General features: G+C 39.0%; 1 protein-coding gene across 10 annotated transcripts in view; it reads left to right on the top strand.

Moving 5' to 3' along the window:
• Positions 1-14,692, top strand: part of PTPRM (protein tyrosine phosphatase receptor type M) — a 465,329-nt gene that overhangs the window by 177,402 nt on the left and 273,235 nt on the right. For all 10 annotated transcript variants that reach the window (XM_032181299.1, XM_032181298.1, XM_032181296.1 and 7 more), the window contains exons 6-7: positions 4,139-4,313; positions 13,974-14,267. In XM_032181299.1, coding sequence (XP_032037190.1) covers positions 4,139-4,313; positions 13,974-14,267 — 469 coding nt within the window. The remainder of the gene's footprint in view (positions 1-4,138; positions 4,314-13,973; positions 14,268-14,692) is intronic.

Below are 14,692 nucleotides of genomic sequence, written 5' to 3'. Positions count from 1 at the left end.
ATCCAGGGCTGGGGTCCCCAGCACAAGAAGGATGTGGGGCTGTAAGAGCAGGTCCAGAGGAGGGCCATGATGCTCAGAGGGCTGGAGCACCTCTCCTATGAAGAAAGGCTGAGAGACCAGGGAGACCTCATTGAGGCCTTTCAATACACTTTAAGAGGGCTTATAAAAAAGATGGAGAACTTGCTCAGTCATATAATGACGGGACAAGGGGGAAGGATTTTAAACTAAAAGAAGGGAGATTTAGATAAGAGGTTGGGAAGAGATTTTTCATTCAGATGGTGGTGAGGCACTGGCACAGGTTGCCCAGAGAAGCTGTGGATGCCCCATCCCTGGAGGTGTTGGATGGGACTTTGAGCAACCTGGTCTATTGAGTGGTATCCCTGCCCATGGCAGGGAGGTTGGAACAAGGTGGTCTTTTATGTCCCTTCCAACCTGAGCTGTTCTGTGATACTCCTGTAAATTCCACCAAGTGGTCCCATTTAAGTGACCACTGCCATACCTCTGCAGCTTCCTAAAGACAGTATGCAGTGACTGAAAGAGAGAAGAAATGTGAATCCCAAACAAAAGAGAGAAGCTGGCCATGTGGGTACAGTTAAAAACAAAAACTTCTCTGTACTCATATATGAAATGGTAAATAGCATTTTTCAGACTGAATATCATCTTTAGCCATTTGGCAATTGATGAAATAAGTGTTGAGGTGGGCTTTGTAGGTTTGTATGGGTTCTTCGCCTTGTTCTGTTTTTTAACTCTCTCTTATTTTTATTTTTTTTTAAGCTCTCCTCCAGTGACTGTGAATTGAACTCTTCTTCATCACTTTTATTATCGTTCTTCTATGCTCGGGCTTAAATCAATTAGGTGGATCTTCTACTTGTTTGCTGTCATCCCTGAAGAGAGGGAAGCCTTGCTCTCTTGAGCAGTACATTTCCTTGTGAAAAGTAAATGAATGATGTTTCTTAGTCTCTGCCTAATCCAAACACATTTTCGTTGAAAATATTTTTTTTTTCCAAAGAGACTAGAGAAAAAAAAAAAATCCCTTTGAGTTCCACTAGGAAATGTCATGCTAGTGATTTCTTCAGGACTGTTTGAGTTCTAAGGTATAATTAGAGACACTGCACTTTGCCTCTGTGAGTTCGTAATGTTTAAGAGAAGTCAGTCAAGATAATATGTGTTAATAATAATATCTCACATATACTTTACAGGTGTGCTATAATAATAGTAATAAAGGCTTTTTATTCTGGAGCTCCTTCATGATTTTTGAAGGCACCAACAATGATTTGTTTCACATCTGGATTTCAGTGGGGGGTGAAGAAACCCTGAATCCTCTGTAGAGCTAAGTCGAGTTCTCTTTAAGGCTCATGGCACTTGTTATTTGAGTAAAAGGGTGTGTCTCTATGAAACGTGATAAGGCTTCCCTCTTCTTCAGTCAAAATTATTGACGTGTGAACAGGTAGTGTGTGTTGCATAGCCGTATAGTTGATTATTTGATCAAACTAAGTTTTCCTGTATCAGAACAGCAGGCCAGAAGGGAGTGTGAATGCATTGCACTTTTCCTTGGTCTCCTCTCTTCACGTGCTTGGCTTTTGCAGATTAAGGCAGAAACTATACTGCCTCATGGTGTTGCCTAGTCCTTTCCTTTTGCCTCCCCTTCCTCCCTTTAACAGCATCCTGTAGCTTTGATCGATAGAAGGACAGCAAGGAAGAACTCCTAGAATGGTTCTTCGGTTGTGTTGTAACTCATGAGAACCGTAGGACAGTTTGGGTTGGAAGGGACCTTAAAGGCCACCTGGTTCCAACCTCCCTGCCATGGGCAGGGACACCTCCCACCAGACCATATTTCTCAAAGCCCCATCCAGCCTGGCCTTAAACACCTCCAGGGATGGGGCATCCACAGCTTCTCTGGGCAGCCTGTGCCAGAGCCTCAAGCCCTGCAGTGAAGGGCAGGCGTACAGCACAGCTGGAGAGCAGAGAGCTTCTTGTGCACGCTTGGAACACACTGAGCTGGTTACGGTGCTCGAATTAGCCAGGGTGTGGTGGTATGTTGTTCCTTGGAGAAAAACCTAACGATTTCTTGGCAAGATGAAATAGCCCACGTAGAGCTTCCTGATGTTGTAACTAGAAAAAAGGAAGGAGCTGGCGTGGGTGGATGTAACGTAAGCACAGGATTTGGCTGTGCACAGAGTCCTTAAAGCCTGAAAACTGCAGAAATACACTTTAAAGGCAAACTGTGACTGCTCAGCAGCTCTTATAGTTAGGACTAATTGGTCATTCTTTTTAGGGAAAAAAAAGTTGCCTTTAGATAATGTTCATTCTCCCAAATCACAATTAACCTGCTCTGCTTGCTTCCTGCTATCTCCTTTCATCCTTGCTGGAATGATAATGCAGTAGCGAGACCAGTAAAAATAGTAGTTTTGCAATAGTAGTTGGGAAGGCTTCTTTGCAAGTCTTGTTTTCAGTCAGTTTGAGAAGTCAGTGGAGCTGCAGCCCGAAGTTCTGCGAATTCTGAGGAGTTGGCAATTATCTGGAGTAATTCCCAAGTAATAATTTCAGACAGTAATTTTTAAGATGTGATAGTGCATTCTTTGGGCATCCTGCAAACTTTTTCCTCTTTTAAATAAGCTATGCATCACCCACATTTATTTTTAAGAGGAAATAGCACTACTATACTGTGTTATTAAGAGAGTGAAAATCAGTATTTACTGTTACTTATGCTGCTTCTTTGGCATTAATAGCATGATTAACTTTGACTTGGTTTTGTGATTATGGACAAGTTTAACTTGATGCGGCTGTTATTTGTAGCTCTCTGTTTAGAACTGGTACTTTAAGGTTACTTTCAGTATGGTGACAAGTGAAGGCCACAACGAATTGAAGTCACCATTTCCTGTATAGATCTTAAATTCTGCGTAATAACCTATAAATTCCAGGGGGAGGAGAAACCAAAACAACCAAAAAAAAACAACAAACAACACAACAACAGACATCACCAGCTGTGCTGATGGTTTATGGAATCTAGATAGCACGGGACCCTTGCAAACATCTTCTGAGAGGTGCTTGTTGGGGTTCTTCGCAGTTTCTCCTCATGCTTTGGTAGTCTGCAGTCTTCAGTTTGTTGAAATGCACAAGTTTGTGTGGAAAGTGCACCTTTCTTGTTTGAATGAATGTTGCAAGTAGATCTTGTAAAAAAAAATTTCCAATCAGGTGTAGTAATTGGGTCATTAGATTTTCTGAAGGTTCTTCAGCCATTCGTTATAGACATGCCCTGTTTCACGGGCAGATGGAGCATGAGTTATGGTGAGGATCTGAAATCTGGTGAGGATCTGGTGGTGATTTGAAAGCCAAGTCTCTCAGCCCTCATCTTTGCGTCAGAGGACATGGCAAGGTGTCATCTCTGTACCTTTCTGTCTGCTCTCCTCCCCTTTTCCTGCTCCAGACACACACTGGATCACACGAGGGAGCAGGCTGGGGGCATGGGACTTAGGAGCCTTGTGCTCCTCAGATCTTATGTTGTTCGCTTTCTTATGCTATACGTGCAGTATGTTGAACTGAGGGCAAGACTTTGCACCAGGGTAGAAATTTCACAGTTCCTGGTACGGTGTTGAAATGGAGAAAACTTCAACCTTGCCGGTCATTCGCTTGGTAAATCTGTGCCTGGCCTCTTCCACCTGAGTTGCTGATAATCCCATGTGTAGGTGCTGCTGTATGAGAACCATACACTTAAATTTCCATGCAAGCTGTGCAAGATGCACATGCTGAATAGTGGATGTGGAGGGGAAGAGGAGACAGAAATGGCGTATGCTGGGTTTCATGCTTCTTTTTTTAAAACAAAACAACCTTTAAATATTTGTGTAAAGTAAGCCAAGCAAGTAAATTTTACATTGCTCTTCAATCTTTCTATTAGTTAATCTATAAAGAGTTGAAAGCAGCTGTTCCAGCTGAGTGGCTGCCCACCGATGATGAATGTTTTAACTCACATGGGAAGGCAGTAGAGTCTCACACAGTGTAAACATCTGTAAAAGTAATGCTACAGACTTGTGCCTTTACCTGGCCTCCCCTCTTGGGAACCTTATGAGACCTGGATTTGTTTTTAAGTATATTTGAAAACATGACTAACAATGTTCTTTATTTTTGTTTCTTTGCCCAGGGTATTTACGTAAGGGATGCGCCTTTGAAGAACATAAAAGTGTTCAATGTTCGCCGATTTGTAGCTCTTTTCAACGTGGTAAATGCCACGAAGCGGGATGCTGGCAACTATCGCTGCATGATTCGGACGGAAGGAGGGGTCGGTGTATCAAACTATGCGGAACTGATAGTCAAAGGTATTTCATGGAAAAAACAGTATTTGCATGCTAAATGTATGAAATAAGGACCTGCAATCGCTAGTTCACTAAAGATGTCACCCATCATTTGTTGAAGTTGATGAGATGTTTAATAAATAGACTCTGTTTATGTAAATTGTGAAAGTCTATCCAGCTGTAGCAAGGGAATGACAGAAGAAGCCAGGGCTAATTAACTAGTTACTTGTTGATTGTTTATTTAGATATTTCCCCCAGATGCACTGTTTGGAAGGTATTTCTATATTGAAGAGTGTATTTGTCTTTTTGGAGGATATGAATATAATATTAGCTATTTACCTCCATGGTGGAGATTGCATTCTAAAGATGTATTTACTTCAAAATTTGAAAACTTTACAGTAAGAGATAACACACACATTTCAACATCTGAAGGGATATGTTTAAAAATGGCAGGGAACACCTTTGAATTGAATGCGTATAAAAATGTCCATCTTTATAGAAAACTATGGTAAAACATTTTCTTAACACTAATCGTATTTAAAATGCATTTTGGAGGAACATAATTTTATTTTTGTTCTTTCAAAGAAAAACATTTTCTAGCAGTGAAAGAAGTTGCAAAGCCACGTTGTTGTGTTACACATCTTCCCTTTCCGGTCAGTTCTGTGCCTAAGAAACAAAAATTGAGATGAAGAACTCAAGGCTCTTTTTCTCTTCACCAAAACAATTTGATCCAAGTCAGCAAGGAGAGAGCAAGTGCCCTAGAACTAAATCCACTGCAGGTGTGGATTTTTCCTTTGGGAATTAGGAGGGACACAGTTGTGTCTGTTATGAATTCTCTGATTTTAGAAACACTGTCCTTTTGTTAGCTAGGACTTTTTTCTTTCCATTGAGATACAGTATTTAAGAAACATACAGGTTAAGGAATAACACAAGTAATAAATTAATTTTTATGTAGTATTTTTGCCACTCTGCTTTCCAAATTTTGCTCTAGGTTTTATCTTCTGGTTTAAGATACAAATTAACATTTCTTATGACTTATACTGCAGTATGTTTAGTTATAAGAGCTTGCATGACTCTGTTTGCATACAGTAGATAAGGAGCTTTATTATTACTTGACCTTGGAATCACTCTTTTCTTTCTCCTTACTGTTTAATAATTTTGCATACTTATAAACCGATGTAGGATCTTTCAGGACTTCTTAAAGATGTGCTCCTCTTTCCAAATTTATTAGGATTTTTTCAGGTAACTCACATAATCAATAAGCAAGGTGTGGGATAACTGTTCTATCTGAAAATGTAGCATAGGTCTTGTTTCTGAAAGCAACACAGAAAGTATGTGTACAAGAAACTACCAGTAAAGGAGGAGTTTGAAGGACAGCAGGCACAGTTGCATAAATGAATAATGAAACCAAAAAGTTAAAGAAGCTAAAACATATTTTTTTGGGGGGAAGGGGAGGCAGGGAATGAGGCAAAGTGAGGAGGACAATAGAATTCAGGTTGAGAAGAGATACAGGAAGGTTAGCAGTTAGGCTGTAGCAAATTTTGAATTAAATAACAATTGAGAGGGGAATAATGAAAAGGTGACATGGTTAGAACAGTGTTTATGAGATGTGCATGGGTTTAGGATTTTTTTTTTTTTTTTTTTTTAAGTTAATTGGAGAGGAAGAAGCTTGGGATATGTGTTAGACTGGGCAATAATTGGTCGCCAGCTGGAGATGCAAGAGACCCTTAAAGAACAAGGAACCATTTTCCAAAAACAAGAACATGTTTTTAGTTGATGTGCTTTAGAAGCATCAGGACAAGACAAGGAGGAGGAGATTGCAAATAAGCAGTGCATGGAGATAATATGACAAAACAAATTTTAGTACAAAAACTCAGATGAGCTATTTAAATGGACAGATGAAGAGAGAAACAAATAGAGAGGATGGGCTGAATATGTAATTATAAGGCATAGTGGAAAAAATTAGGGTTTTTGTTTGTTTTGTTTTAGTTCAATGAAAGATAACATGAAAAAGAAAGAAAAGGGGCGGCCAAAAATGAAAGTGTTCATAATTTAGGAAAGAGAGAAAGAAAGGACGAAGTACAACCCCAACAGGAATGATAAAGCATCTTTCAGACCTTACAGCAATGGAAACCAGGGGAAGAAGGGAGCTGTCTGAGTGAGGCAGGTGGAAGATTGGCTGCATCAATGACAGGAGGTACAGAAAGCTAAAGCAGTTAGGTTCTGCCAATTTGTTTGATTTAGGGTGTTCTAATTTATTAGCGCTCCTTTTGTGGTGTAGTGGATGAAATTATGAAGCATATCATTAAAGCATTTGTGCTTATCCAGATTCTTTCAGAAAATTTGCACTGGGCACTGTGAACAATTGGATAGCCTTAGGGTGTAATCCCATTAACTACTTGTACAGTAGCAAAGTAATTATGGTAATCCCTGTTGCCTGTATTGGAGCTTTTATGAGACCACCTGCAGGTCATTCCTTCTGAACTAGAAAGACCCATTTTAAACATTATGCTGTAAAACCTTAGGTGACTGTACTGAAATAGCAGCATTAGGGGATAATTAGTAAATATGCTTTCTTACAATTTCTTAATTATACACCATCAGTATTTCCTATTTTTTCAGCAGCTATTCTGCAATGCTAGTCAGCAGAATTCAAATGCAATGGATTAATCGATTTATCTATCAACTATATCTGTTTTTCATCCATTACCACCAGTAAATCATGAGCAATGTATGTATACCCCCATTGCATGCAATGCTTAGTCTGCTCAGGAAGTACTGATGGCTTAATGATAGTATGTGTAGAAAGAGCGGTGTAATTACTCCCCTCTCTTTGTTGGAAACAATGAATCTAATTCTCTTCTCATTTACACTGGTGTAACTAAGCTGACTTAAGTGGAATTTCACTGGAACTACATTGCTAGGAAGACAGGAGTTGAAGAGTCAATTTGCCACACTTTATTGTCCTTTGTTTCATTCTGGTTGCTGAACTTGTAAATCAAATTGCAAGTAAGTAAATCCCATGCTGGAGTTCGGATTTTTTTTTTCTTTCCAAAATATCTTTGATCTTAAGATCTTAACTTGAAGACATCTTCCCAGTAGAGTGAGTTACAACGTTGTACCACATTCATGCTACTTCATACTTCAGGCACAGACTCACTAAATAGAAGTTCCCTGTAAGTAATTCCCATTTTCTTTCTTATGTAAACCTCTTTAAGGTTTGCAGTGCTACTGTGGCATGATGTGCAAACTGAAGACTGGATACAAGAACTTTCTAAATCAGCAGAAAGACCATTAGCATCAGGCATTGCAAACCGAACCTGAAATCACAAAGGGATAGGAACTAAATCTTGATTTCTGAGGATGAGACATACGTAAGAAATGGCCAAATGTTCCTTTTTGGTTGTTTTTACCTGAACAGATATGATTCTAACAAGGTTTAATCTCTGTGGGGGTGAAAAAAAGCAATTAAAAAGCTGGCAGTTAATCCCATGTTATCTTATTAGAGAACTGTAAACATGAATATTGTCTAGTTAATGAGCAAAAAGCCTGTCAATGAACAATTAGCCTGGCCCTAAACATGAAGGAAAAAAGGACTTTTTTAAAAAATGTGGTTTTGTTATCTTACATGCCTTTTAGAGGATGGTGAAATGAAGTATTGATTGCTCTATTTAAATAAATCCTGAAGGGGAGGTTTTCAATTTTACCCGAGTGTTTGTTCTGATAGGAAAGGCTGAAAAGACAAGTGCCTTGTCATTGTGCGTGTGTTCAAACTGCACAGTGTCCTCATCTAAGTTTGTCAGAGAATTGGATTGAAATGTCACTTTATCTAATAGGAGACATGAAAGTGGCCTTGTCAGATCACCCACTTAATGTAAAAAAACAACAACAAAACCCACAAAACAACCAAACAAAAGACAAAACAGCGGTTTCTTTGTAATAGATGACATGAAGGTAATCAAACATTGCGCAAAAGGGAAATAGTAGGGTGGAATTGATTAAATGTATTTGGTGAAGTAAATTAGACTTCTACATACAGTCCCTCGGTTGAATTTCTCTGGTAGTGGGCAGATCCAACACAGATTAGATTCAGGAGAACAGAATGAGCCTGTCTGAGCAGACACCAGATTATTACAGAGTTCAGACTGCTTATTGAGTTCAAACAAGGTAAACCAAGGTGTCAATTTGGTTAAATGGAGTTTTGTTAGGTTTTTAAGCAAGGGCACAGAGAGGTAGCCATCTGTAACATTGGCAGCTTAAATGTCTGCATCTTTTCAAAGGGAAGATTTAAGACCAGGAACAGAACTAAAGCTCTTCTGGACCTCCAGAACAAAGAAAATATTGTGGAGGGCAAAACTATTTTGAGATGAAGACACGGGAAGAAAATATTACAAAGTGCTTTTCTGAGGTATCAGTTGTTCTCCTACAGTAAATATACATGGATGTTTTTATCTATTTTCTTTGTCTCTGCCAATTCATCCTTCATGCTGGATCCATCAATCTGCCTGTGCCTTTTTACAAACAGTGCTGCTATTACAACTTACTTTTACAGTTGCCTGTCACAAAGTTCTGCTTTCGGATGCTTATAATTTTGATAAACTGACTTGAGGCTGATATTTTCCAGTATGGAAATGTGTCTCAGCCTGAAAGTTTAGAGGGAACCTCCAGTCAAAGCAGCTGAGATGGTTCAGCCGTCTTAGCAGATGTTCTGTGGGACAGTGCTGAAGACACCAGGCTTTGAAGCAGGAACTTGGGATTTTTAGGAGGGTAATGGATGTGTCAAGAAACCTGCTTGCAAGTATAGTCAATTTACAGGCTGCAGAAAAACAAACAAACGCCCATCTAATGTGTACAATGGAGACTTCTCTGAGTTTAACTGAGAAATTGAGATTTCAGTTTAAATGTCAGTACTGATCTGAGCTCCCCTGCGTTGGGCTGGAGTCAGGCAGATGAATCCAAAACTGGGAGCTTAGCCGTCCCATGCTTTTAAGTATGCAGCCCTCCACCTCTCTGAGCTGTTGTACTGTGAAGCTATAATGGTGTGAGATGCATGATGTGGAGAGTGAGTGGAGCAAGAAGCTGAGTACTTGGATGGGGTTTTTGGTATTGGGACTGAAAGGCATGGCAAACTGGGAGGCGTTTCAAAGTTAGAGGGGAGTTAGATGAAAATTGGGGCTACATGAGTGCTAAAATCTAGGAAGAGAGAAAGAAAAGCAAGGGCAGAACAGAAACATCTGTCCATCCATATGTACATATGCACAAAGATTTATATATGTGCATGCAGGCGCATATATATATATGTGTGTGTGTGTGTAGGGGTGAGAGTCAAGGCAGCGGCCAGTAAAAGGAATTGGCTGGAAGGGCTGTGGACCTGCATGAGGGGACAGCAGGTGTTAAGGAGAAGCTTGGTTAGAAGAACAGGAGCAGACCGAGCTTTTAGATACAGCCCAGGTCAACAAATAACAAACCTGGATGGGAATTCGGAGATATTTGGAATGTGGGGATGGTGACTGGGGTGTGGAGAGAGAACAAAAAATGAGCAAAGGTGAAAATAGGAAGGGTGGACGGGTTCAGACTGCGTGGGTAGGCAGATAAGCTTGGAGTGAGAGCTGCACGGGCGTAGATGTCACTGGCTTAAAGAAGAGAGCTGGTGACTCAGGAGTGGACAAGTCAGCGCTCAGGTTTTTGGGAGGATTCAGGTCTGGTGAAGAGGACAGTTTGTGCCTGGTTAAGGATGGATACTGCTAACAATAATCCAGCGTTTAGCAGGGTATCTGCTAATGTCCAACTGGTTAGATCGTACCTGCAAAGTACTCCTGCTCTCCAAAGGACCGGAATAAGTTGCTTGGTCTGAAGATGAGCACAACTAGGTATATAGATGAGCATAGCAAGATATGTAGTTGTGGTGTGTATGTATGTGTATATATATATATATATATATATTAGCATATACAAAGCTGTTTAACTGATTTCAAGACTAAAATACTAATGATTAGTTTAATAATTCTAATAATTAGGTAAGAAGTTCTTAATGTGGACGTAGCATCAGAGATGATTGATACCGTATTTTTACCATTTCATGTATTCATGATGTGCTGAACAGCACTACGTGAGATCATCATGACATTCTTTAACAGTCACTGTTTAATTAAAATTAGCTTGCAGGATAAATATTTCGTCCCTTTTCCCTCCAAATGTAGCATGGTTCTACTCTCCCTTTTTCTTCAATAAAATAATAATAATAAATGTTATTGCTACTATTAGAGGAGAATTTTTCATTGTTTCAAGTGAGCTGTTTTGTGCCACAGACAAGAAATGTTTGTTTTTACTTGTTTATAAGTCAGTCAAATCTCAAAGATTTACATTATCTCCACTGGCATCTCTATGTGGATATCTTTCCCCTCCCTATTAAAATTTTAAAAGAACTGCAAACACGAAGTTGTTAGGATCTTACAGGAAATGTTTGAGAAATCTCTACACTGTAAAGCACAAAGCAAAGTAAATAAAGGAGTTGCTGTTTCAACGATGTTTGCAATTAACGTGAAAGTGCCTAAGAATGAAAAGTTTATATGTGTGTATGGCTACGTTTGTATTTATCTTCTGCGTAAGAGAAGGGCTGCTCCTTATCATGAGGCTTTGTCTTTTTCACACGTTTACTGTAACAGGTCAAGGTAACATAGGGTGACATTAAAACATCTGCCTGAAACCTTCTGTCACCTGCAGTCACTGGAGTTAGACATCTGCCTTGGCAAGGCAGCCAGTATTTTCTTTCCATGACGGATTTTGCTCATTGCCGCTAATCACAGAATTCAAGAGGAGGTCACCCGTCTGTCTAAAAAGCATTAAATGTGAATTTATGTATAAACTTCCTTTTTTTATTTTTTGAGTTAACATTCCATTTAAAGGCCTATCTAAAAGGTTGTACAGTACTAAACAGCTCTTTTTACTTCTGTTTCCAAAGAGATCTGCAAGGAAGAGCTCTTTAAACTAAACCATCATCCTAAAGTGCCACTGCTACAAGCTTGTTTCTGCAATCACTTGAAATTCCTTCCCTGAATGTACCTGGATACAGAGTCACAGATCTATTGAGCCATTTTTATAAAAGTAGTAATGGGAAAAGAATTTGCAATGGTATTTATTTGAGACTACCTCCGTGTCCACATTAAAACTGCTTTCAGTGAAAGATGGTGGTGCTTCAGTGTGGTACTTTCCTGAGTAAGTGATTCTAATTTCTTGGTAAAAAAGCAAAACAAACAAAGAAACCCACTAATTCTGACTAAAGGAAGAATAATTGAATAAGGAAGAAGAAGAGCTTTCTTATCTGAGTCATGAAATCAGCTCATTATATTTGATAGTGCACCTGTTGTATTAAAGTGTATGCTTAACTCCTGGACTCATGTTTTTAACCAGTAACTTAATAATGAGCATCCTATTTATAATGACAGGTTCATTCTGCGTAACCTTGATCACAAATAAGAACATTACTTTACTATTAAACTGCACTTCCAGTATTAAACTGCAGCATACGCCGGCTTTGCTGAAATCATGCAGCTTGAATTAACCTTTTGCACTTTGGCCACGAAGGAATGAAAAATATGCCCCGAGGGATAAAAAGACAATAAAATACTGTCTGTTCCGAGCACTTGTAATACTTGGAATGAATTGGTGTAACCACTAACCTTAGTGACCTAACTCCTGAGTTCGCATTTTGAATGGCACTACAGCAGCCTTTAGTAGCATTTGAAACTTGAAGGTAATTAACTGTTCTTTCAGCATGGCTAAGTAAATGCCTTAGGATGCTCTATAAAAGTTCCATTTCATGTCTTGGTTCACAAAACAGCCTAATGATTTAAATTGATGCTAAATCATTTTGAGTCAAGTCAGAACTGTTTCCAGGCATACTAACACTGTATGAAGCCGTAGTTTATACAGTTCAGGAACACTAGTTTCAATCAAACTGCTCCATGTGCCTGACCAAGAGATGACATCAGTTTGCCGTATGTTTCCACTGACGTGAAACACTATTTTCACTACTGATTTGAAAACGCAAACAATATTCCTCTCTCCTGTATGCACTTCTATGCCAATCAGTAACAACCAGTAGGCATCTTTGGAGACACATCTGATTGTTGCCAACTGTACTGTGTTCTTCACAATGTCCATCAGTTAGTTTCACGAAGATGAAAATACGGTATGGAGGCCTGCATTTGCAATTTTGTGATCTCAGGTTGCAGCAATTGCTATCAGATTGCATAGTTTAAAGTTTATATAAGAAGGAACAGTGCTAATTAGAAACACCGCTGGTCTGTGAGGATCATAGGTGATCTTCAATATCCTTAGTGCCCTGTGAGTCGAGTGCTCCTTCTGTAAGTGAGGAAAAAAGAAAAATAAGGTAGCATATGTAGGATAATTACATGTTTGCTAAAATAGTGATTCTGCTATTTCTCAGGAAATATTAATACTTATTCCAGAGTGCCTTTCTCCCCCTGTGCCTCATTCTCTTTCCTTTAAATCTGACTTTGAAGTCCTTGGGAAAATGATGAAATATATGAATTCAGCTTCTTTTCTGTTTGACTACCTATATCTCAGCACTTGGGGGAATGGTTAGCAGGAGAGGATAAATCTGAATCTACAGCTTAGGGAAGACAGATGTTCTACTTTCATTAAGTATTCTGTGCAGCCTTAAGAAGGTGGCAGTGTTTGCTGATAGATATGTTAAGAATATTGGATCAAACACTGCCTTATTACAACAGCATGGTTTCATTCTGCTTGAATATATTTAACCAATGGGAAGGCAAATTTTATGCAGATGTGATGCTTGAAACAGCAGAGTAATTCTGCGGTTAATCAGTAGGAAAAAAAATGAACGTGTTATTTAGCTTTAAAAAGAGATGATGTCTGCAAATTATTTTTGCGGTCCAACTCAAAATTACATGTACATGTCCATCACTTAATAAATAAAAAAGTAGTTTTAAAATCTTACTTTTAATGTCTTTAGACTGCAAACTCAGGATCACATAAATGCTCTTTTAATGCAACAGAATACTTCTGGATGTTAGTGAAAATATGCTATTACAAGAAAGAGACAGGCTCATAATAAAGACTCAAGAATTCCCCCAGCTTTCTTTCTTTTTCTGTTAAACCAGGATATAGGGCTTCGAAAAACACTATTTTTATTTGGTTCACACGGAAATCTGAAGGCTGAATATTGCAGTCTGTGAGGAAAAATTATAATTTTTGTTTTTATGCAGAAGTCCCTGTTCTGGCTATGTCTAAGAATAGACTCAAGTATCAAATTTAATTTAAAAAATGTTAATTTTGAGTAGGCTATATATCTACATCCAGGAAGAACTATATTTTAATAAGAAAACCTGAGATCAGCTTTCATTTGGAATTGGAAGTTAAAAGATGCCATTTAACATCAAGGGAATAGGAAAACTCTAGTCACACACAGTTTGAAGTTACTCTGCACAGAACATAACCTTCGGGTTACAATCACTAATGCTTAAACAGAAGACTTTGGATATTGCATTTTGGGGGAAATAATCTGTAGTGGTAATTTTTTTTCATATCTGTATTTTTACGCAGACTCTGATATGGTATGAAATCCATTGTTTGAATATTTTAGAAGCAGAAAAATACCTGTATAATCATTGCCTCTTTTTGTAACTTACTGTGCCCCAGAGCCACCAGTTCCCATTGCTCCACCTCAGCTGTCCTCGGTTGGTGCAACGTACTTGTGGATACAGCTGAACGCCAACTCCATCAATGGAGACGGACCCATTATCCAAAGGGAAGTCGAGTATCGAACTTCAAGTGGAAGCTGGTATGACATACAACCGGTGGACTCCACAAGCTACAAGATTGGGCACCTGGATCCTGACACAGAATATGAGATCAGCGTGTTACTTACAAGACCAGGTGAAGGAGGAACGGGATCTCCTGGCCCAGCTCTAAAAACAAGAACAAAATGTGCTGGTGAGTACTCAAAAGCGATCGGAAATGTTGCAAGCATATTTCTAGGGTCGAAAATGTAAGTTATCTTACTAGTGGTCTTTACTATCTACCTTAAAGCAGCAAGCTTCAGGAATTAAGACTGAATGCTTTTAAGTGTAACATCTCAGCATTTGCCAGTATGATTTAAATCATACCTGTTCATGCCTTAAAGTGGTCAGCGTAGCATGCTGCATAGATGAGTGACTTTTGGTTTCAGGTACGCTGTGTTCCACTGAACGCTCTCCATTCCATTACAGCCTGCTCTTGTTAGTGTATGTTTGGGATGTCAGATCAGTTACCAGTTCATCTCTTTTATTTTTTCTTTTTTTCCCTTCTTTTTTGGCTAGTGTTCCAAGATTGGGAATATTTTTTTTTGTGTTTGAATAAAGTTTCTTTTTTCCTTTTTT

This window comes from Aythya fuligula, chromosome 2 (assembly GCF_009819795.1).
Source record: "Aythya fuligula isolate bAytFul2 chromosome 2, bAytFul2.pri, whole genome shotgun sequence".
In the NCBI taxonomy this organism is placed as follows: Eukaryota; Metazoa; Chordata; class Aves; order Anseriformes; family Anatidae; genus Aythya; species Aythya fuligula.
This window is presented reverse-complemented; position numbering and strand designations above follow the sequence as displayed.